At 40.0% G+C, this 8,045-nt stretch overlaps 1 protein-coding gene and 1 pseudogene across 1 annotated transcript; both read left to right on the top strand.

Annotated features, from left to right (window-relative positions):
* The first annotated feature begins 3,437 nt into the window (after nt 1–3,437).
* On the top strand, nt 3,438–4,565 carry LOC124242652 (dnaJ homolog subfamily B member 6-like; annotated as a pseudogene).
* A 1,729-nt stretch (nt 4,566–6,294) lies between these two features.
* SPZ1 (spermatogenic leucine zipper 1) lies at nt 6,295–7,428 on the top strand. Its single transcript, XM_046665641.1, has one exon. It carries the CDS (start codon nt 6,298–6,300, stop codon nt 7,426–7,428), a length of 1,131 nt encoding a protein of 376 aa, XP_046521597.1. The 5' UTR covers nt 6,295–6,297.
* The last annotated feature ends 617 nt before the right edge of the window (nt 7,429–8,045 follow it).

Genomic DNA, 8,045 nt, shown 5'->3' with positions numbered 1-8,045 from the left:
CATCCCATATTTGACAGCGAGAGCTCCTTCAGCTAGTTCTTGTGTCCTTTTGACATCTACTCTCTACTTTTCAATTACACAGGGCTGAGATGAAGACATAAATTTCTTAGGTAACACAAAAATTTCACTTTCCCAATTAATTGAAATCACACTCTACCAAGTATCTCAGTGTTGCCAAATAAAAAATTTGACTTTTTGAAATAAACTTTTTATTCTAGAATAAAGTTTTAGATTTAAAGAAAAGTTGCAAAGCTTGTTCAGAGAGTTCCTGTATACCCCGCATCCAGTTTCTCCTGTTGTTTACATCCTACACTGCTATGTACACTTGTCACAACCGAGAAGCCAGCAGTGGCGCATGACTATTGACCAAACCCCACTTCATTCAGATCTCACCAGTTTTCCCCAACGTCCGTCTTCTTTTCTTCCAGGGTTGTATCCAGGATCCCACAGGACTTTTAGTCATTATGTCTCCTCAGTGTCTTCTGCTCTGTGACTGTTTCTCCAACTTTCCTTGCTTTTGATGATGTGACAGTTTTGAGGAGTACTTGTCAGGTATTTTGTAGAATGCCTCTCAATTTGTTTTTGTCTAATGCTTTTTCTCGTGGTTAGACTAGGGGTAATGGGTTTTGAGGAGGAAGACAACAGAGATGCAGTCCCATTCTCACCCCATCAGGGTACATCCCATTGACATGACCCAGCGCTGATCATGTGAACGGGCCCAGATGGTGTTTGCCGGGTTTCTCCACTGAAAAGTTACTTTTATTCCCCCTTTCCACGCTCAACTCTTTGGAGGCAAGTCATTAGGCACTGTCACAGTCTGCTTTCCATGCCTTGTGTCCTCTGACCTCCTGGCTGATTTTTAAATTTTTTCATACAGTATGTTTTACTCTTTGTGAAGTGGGTTCTATGGGTTTTGACAAACACATAGTCATAGATCTATCACTTTGGTACCATACAGCTTAATTCTTTGTGAAGTGGGTTCTATGGGTTTTGACAAACGCATAGTCATGGATCTGTCACTTTGGTACCATACAGCTTAATTCCATCACTCTAAAGAATACCCCATGCTGCTGCCAGCCAGGTGACATAGTGGTTAAGTCTGCGGGTTTGGATCCTGGGTGCCGACCTACACACCACTCATTGAGCCATGCCGTAGTGGCGTCCCACGTACAAAATAGAGGAAGTTTGGCAACGGATGTTAGCTCAGGGTCAATCTTCCTCGCCAGAAAGAAAGAACCCTATGCTCTCCCTAGTTAACCCCTTCTTCTTCTAATCCTTGGGAAACTCTGATCTGCTTTCTGTCCCTGCAGTTTTACCTTCTCTGGTTGTCTTGTGAATGGAATCATTTGCTATATAGCGTTTCCAGTCTGAACATTTTTGTCATGGAAATGCCATTTGCGTTATATGTTTGTCTGCCAAGGTCCTTGCGAAACAAACCAGTCTCAGCAACTTTGAAAATCTGCTGTTCCACGTGACCCTTTCCTGTATAACACTGAGCTGATGTTAGAGATCCTTCCACAGCCTCCTGATCCGCAGAGCCTTTAACAAGCTAAGGCAGAAGGCTGGGGCTCTGATTCCAGCTCTCGTCGTAACCAGCTGTAATTCTGGGCAAGTCACTTCGAATCTTCACCCTCAAACTCTGAAAAAAATAAAACTGTAGATGTGAGTATCTCCATGGTTCCACTCATTCTGGAGTTCTGTATTTAAAAAAAAAAGCGTTATTAGTAATTTTAACAGAATATCTCCATGGTTCCACTCATTCTAAAGTTCTATATAAAAAAAAAAAAAGTTTGTGAGTAATTTTAATAGCACCCAGCACCACCTGGTGGTCAAAGGGAAGAGGACATGCTGAGGAAAAACGTTAATAGACGCATCCCGCTGCATCGGTATTTTGCTTGTTTGAATAAAATTTCACATTTTCAAACAATTTCTCCTCTAAACTGGCTACATACAAGTGCAGTACTACATATAAAATCAACCACATGGGTCATTATGTCTAAAATCACACCCTGCATTTCAGAATCCCTTGTGGATATGCTCTAACCCTTGAATGGTCATCATCAATCAGCTATTATGCTTTGGTTAAAACAAAACAAAACAAAACAAAACTATAGAACAATTACACAAAATAAAAATATACTTCATTATACCAAAAAACTTCTATCATGTTAAAATTATTCATATATATTTGAGCAAGAAAATAAGTGATGGTATTCAATTATAACCCCCAAAATAAAACAAACATCTGTGAGTTCTTACTTATATAAATGCATAGTTGAATGAATGAATGAATAGGTAAATACAGGAAAACAGCTCTTCTTTACAAAATAATTCCAGTCAATAAATATAAAAGGAATAAGAGAAATAGAAAACCATCATTTAATCCCTACTGAGTAACTGTTGCAGGCAAGATCCACTCCTTATACTAAAAAGTCGACTGTACAGCAAAAGTTTGAGGAGAAACAGGATAACTTCATAGTCTCAAAATATCTCCCCCAAGATCTTTATTAATTACAAAAAAAGATAGTAGCTTTACGGCAGATAAATCCAGCAGATATCTCCTAATAAAGTGACCAAGGTTAACATCGCAAAAATGACATAATGACATCATGTGCCCTTTGATATGATTTATATTTTTGTTAAGGCTAACTGGTTTTAAAGAGAGAAAATTGTATACAATTTTTCTCTCTAATAATTTTAGAAACAGCTTTTTGCTTTTCTTTTTTTAAAGTCATTAAGCAATGGGAAACTTAGTAGATAGCAATCAGAAGACAATCCAAATGTGCCTGACTTCCCTAGTTATCCACTGGGAATGTGGGTCATAAAGGAGAGAGGACCACTCTGGGATTCTTTCAGCACCCGCAGTAAACTCAGATTTCAGTAAAATTAACAGAAATGTTATGTGAAATTCATTATATTTGTATGCAGGAAGGAAATATTTAAATTCCCTTTTGATGAAAGGAAAAGAGTTCTCTTGATATCTTGACCAAGCTAACTTCAAACCAGTTTCCATAACAATCAAAGACAAAAGTAATATCATATTTACGTCCAAAAGCATCTAAAAGCCGCAAGCATAAGAAAAAAATATAAAATACATTTTCTTTTCAAGTATTGGTGAAACATACATAAACACCGATAATTTACTAGGCCAAAGAGAAAATATCAATTTCAAAAAGTAGAAATATTATATTTTCTGATTACAATGCAATAAACTAGAAATAAATGACCAAATCAGAAAAAAAAATTTCCCTGGCCTGGAGATTGAAAAATTTTCCTCACTGATGCCTCGAATCAACAGGACCTTATGAGATGGAATCAAAGCACGAGGACAATTGCTAGCCTCCATGGTATCACTGTGTGAATTAGAAAAAGCGCTCCTTCTTCACGTCAAAAAAAAAAGGACCAACTCTGCTGTATCTGTGGACGGTCATGAGGCGATGGCTCTGAGCCCAGCTGACTGGAAGATGAGCATGAGGCTCAGGGAAATTAAAGTCAAGTGAACTGGTAGCTGTGAAAGAAAAGTATATAAATTTCTTTTCTCTAAAAAAAAACCTACTAGGGGAGAAAGGAAAGCGCGAGGAGCCACTGTCACCGTCACCAGCGGCGCCGCGCCGGAGCCGAGGGAGACCGGGCCCTTTCCCGCCGCGCCGTCCCGCCGCCGGCCCCGCGTCCTCGGACTTGTTCCAACAGCCTGTGAAAACACGGTGGAGTGCTGTGAAGTTCTAGGCGTGCAGACACATGCCTCACCGAGGATATTAAAAAGGCATATCGGAAACTGGCACTGAAGTGGCATCCAGATAAAAATCCTGAGAATAAAGAAGAAGCAGAGAGAAAATTTAAACAAGTAGCTGAGGCGTCTGAGGTGTTATCAGATGCTGAAAAACGGGACATCTATGACAAGTACGGCAAAGAAGGATTAAACGGTGGAGGTGAAGGTGGAAGTCGCTTTGACAGTCCGTTTGAGCTTAGCTTCACATTCTGTAACCCAGATGACGTCTTCAGGGAATTTTTTGGTGGAAGGGACCCGTTTTCATTCAACTTCTTTGAAGACCCATTTGAAGACTTTTTTGGTAGTCGAAGGGGCCCCTGCGGAAGCAGAAACCGAGGCACAGGGTCGTTTTTCTCTGCCTTCAGTGGATTTCCATCTTTTGGAGGAGGATTCCCTTCTTTTGATGCAGGATTTACTTCCTTCTGTTCACTGGGTCGTGGGGGCCTCACTTCGTTCTCTTCCACGGCATTTGGTGGTAGTGGGATGGGCAACTTCAAATCTATATCAACTTCTACTAAAACCGTTAATGGCAGAAAAATCACTACAAAGAGAATTGTCGAGAATGGTCAAGACAGAGTAGAAGTTGAAGAAGATGGCCAAAGTCTCTAACGATAAATGGTAAGGAGCAGCTGCTGCGCTTGGATAACAAGCAGTTCAACGCACGCATGTAACAAACAGAAATGTTAACATAACAAGCACCATTTGAGGATTAACAGGAACATTTTTTTTGAAGATTTCAAACGAACTCGACTTTCAGTATAACTGTACCTAGTCTAAAGTATTTATGCACAGCTCGTAGGAGCCCTATTTGTCATAGACTTTTGAGTTTATTGTTGGGACCAAATAATAGGACCATTTTTTTTTTTTTGTCTTTAAAATTGTTGTAAATTTCTGTATGCACTTTGCTTTTTTATTAAACGTAATCCAAGGTGGCCGTGACTCTTTCGTACACTAACAGCAGCGCGGACCTGCTTTTCCATTGTGTTTGAAACGTGAGCCGAATAATGTCAGCCTGCTGTGAAGTTAACATTGCCAGAATGAATCTTCCACAAAAATAATTTCTTTTTTTTTTCAGTATTTAGTAGTGAAAGATATTAATGCATTAATGGTAATACATTTCTGGTTTAATATAAATTGAGGATGTTTTCTAGTTGTGCATGAATGCTGGCAACTTAGTAAGTTTCGACAATTGTTTAAATATGTAATGTTAAGCTTAGGTTTAAAAAAGTAAAGCTGGTAAATTGGATCTTTGTCCTTTACTTAAAAAAAAAAAGAAAAGAAATGCGAATGTGTTTGGTGCATTCTTTCCGGCAAAAAAAAAAAAAAAAAAAAACCTACTAGGGTATGAGTTTTCCTTTAAGATTGGAAGCAAACTTCCAGTTAGTAAAGTGCCTGCTAGCAAGATTTTGAAGGCCAAGAAAAAGTCTCACTTAAGGAATGTTTTCTTTGGTTGAACTCAATATTCTTGAGGTCCTGATTGCTAAGGAGAAAAAGACGAAGACACACTAGATTTTAAATTTGAGTGAGTTTTCTACAACCCACTATAAGATTTAGCTGTTTCAAATGCTTTAGATAAATTATGCCACTTTTAACAAGTTCTTGTGAAAAGTAGTGATGACAGTTTTACATCATTTGATGTAAATGATTGGGGAGCAAGCTTACTCAGCCTGGCTTAAAAGATGCCTGTATTTGAACCCAAGAAAAGTCCCAATTTGTAACTGCGTTGTTAGAGAACCATTCAGATATTCTCTTCTGACTGCAGCAGAATATTTTTGAATAGAGTGATTCCTGACATTATTTCTCTAAAATCACAAAAAGATGCAGCACTTTGGGGTTCTATTTTGTAAGGATAACTTCCTTAGACAGTAGCATCCCTCTTAGAATGGAACGGTAGAGTCTCCAGGTGCTGTGAAAGAAGGGGGAACCTCACCAGGGAGCGTGTCCCTCAGCCACGCACTCACAGGGTGGAAAAACACTGCAGTGGAGGTTGGGTCGTGGGCGGTGGGGATGAGGAAGGACTGTCACTGACCACAGTTAGAATGACATGAATAAAGACCCAGGCAAGTAAGGAGGGAAAGGACTGGGAAGGAAGAGAGAGCCTTCTGGCGTGAGCAGTAGAAGTAGCTCAAGGTTGATTTTGTTGCAGGAGTCACTGGGCAGGACTTTAAGAGGCTTCTATTGTGACACAAAGGAGACAGAAGCTGGGGATAGGCCACAATGGTGCCGTGACAGAATAAGGACCTGGTTGCTAGGGTCTGAGAATAAATACCAGAAGCCTGGAAGAGGAGAGATGGAGCCCTAGCTCCTGGTCCCTCTTCCCTCCCCCTCTCCCCCAGGCTATCTGAAATGTCACCTTCCACCTAAACATCACCTTTCTAGCTTCAGTCCTTAACTCTGATCTCTGACTTCCTCTTAGTTTCACATCCTCCAGCCATTTGCACCGAGGACTGCCACCTTCCCTTCCCGTAATCTCTAAGGTTTTCTGCTTTCCTCGTGCCCTGATCACCAGCCCTACTAACTCAGCACAGATGGAAGTGCCCACCGTCTCCAAAACTCTTAAGCCTACTGCTGGTGTCACTCAAGAGTCTCTGGAGCCCAGGATTATTGTTGCCTTATTCAAAATCGGATCACTTCCCCCTCTCTCCTGGGGTTCTCTCCCTTCCCTAAAGGGTGGGGTCCATCAAGCAACTGAACAAGAGACTGCAAAGAAGTTTGAAAATCTCCTAAAAGAAATTAAGGATATTGTTAAAAATATGACAAGTTGTGAAGAGAAGATCACAGAAGCAAAAGAATCTTTTGAGGAAACCAATATTTCTGAGGATGTGGCAGAGCTTACAGAAAAAATCAGAGGACTCGATAAAATGAACAAAGTGCTATTGAAAAACCTGCTTGGTAGTTTGGACCTAGAGAAAGAACAGAATGCAAAGAAACAGGAGATGATATTGGAAAACCAGAACTCCAAGGATACAGTACAAGGTTTTGCAAGGGATTTGGTAAATCGTTCAGAAGAAGAAAGAGCCCTGAATGAAACTCAGCTAAGTAAGGAAAAGGCAAAGCATGAATTCCCTCATGTTCAAGAAAAAAATATCAAACTTAGGAGCAACATGGAGCAGTTACTCCAGGAAGCAGAACACTGGAGTGTGCAACATAGTGAGCTTAGTGAACTAATAAAATTGTACCAGAAATCTCAGGAAGACATAAGAGAAACTCTTGCAAATAATAGAATCCATTTCCAAACGCAACCAAATAACGAGGCGTCAGCTAAGCACAAGCTGGAGGAACAAGTGAAGAAACTGAAGCATGACACGTATTCATTGCGTTTGATTGCAGCTTTGCTGGAGAATGAATGCCAGATCTTACAGCAGAGAGTAGAGCTTCTCAAGGAACTCCATCGTCAGAAAGAGCGAGCTGGGCAAGAGAAGCCAATTCAGATCAACAGTGAACAGGAGGAGAAAGAACCGAAGCTACCAGAAGCCCAGAAGGTAGAAATGTATAAGCAGAAAATACAAGCAATGGAGGGTGCATTTCAGAAAAGAAACCAATTCTATAGAAGCCTGGATGTTTGTCGTAATAAAAAAGCTTGTAATAACTGGCTCAATATTCGTATTGCAAGAAAAGCTCTTATGGGAAAAAGGAGGCCAGGCAGCAGCCTAAGATAGAAAATATCAAAAGTAGAAGAAAAGGCAATTCTTAAAAACCGAAAACTATAATACATCCAATTCCAGGCATGATCAATCATCAAACCTACGATAGATCTGTTGATTCAACTGAGAAACAGCTATAGAACAAGAAGATTGACACCAACCTTGTTCGTTCCCTCAGTAGTTATGTAAGTTTGGCTTTTAATGACCATTGGTGTCAACATCAAGTTCATAATTTTTCATCTTTACAATATGCTTGCTTTTGTAGTTATTAGATAGGGATCCTATGATGCTTTAACCAAAAGTAGGAAGTTACAGGTCCAATTAAGTAAAGATCTAAATAAAAACCAGATCAAACGATGGAAAGGTTTTTTTTTTTTTTTTTTTTAAAATGACCTCGGGGGGGGGAAGTTCTGGGGAAAAAAGTATATAAAACTTCAGTTGTGAACTTTTAAAGCTTGCTTTTTAAATTCATGTTTCCTTTTCCCATTATCCACTGAAGTGTGGGGAGCGCTGGAGTAAAAAAAGAAATGCTGGTAAACTGCTCGTAAACAGTTTTTCGCTTCTCGTAAGTCTCTCCATCCCCTGGATCTACTTTTGCTGATGCTCCTCCCTGCTCCTCTGCTAGGGACTGG

Source organism: Equus quagga, chromosome 7 (assembly GCF_021613505.1).
Source record: "Equus quagga isolate Etosha38 chromosome 7, UCLA_HA_Equagga_1.0, whole genome shotgun sequence".
Classification (NCBI taxonomy): Eukaryota; Metazoa; Chordata; class Mammalia; order Perissodactyla; family Equidae; genus Equus; species Equus quagga.
This window is presented reverse-complemented; position numbering and strand designations above follow the sequence as displayed.

Coding starts and splice junctions, on each gene's coding strand:
- SPZ1 (XM_046665641.1), top strand. CDS start 6,298: ATGGAAGTGCCCACCGTCTCCAAAACTCTTAAGCCTACTGCTGGTGTC.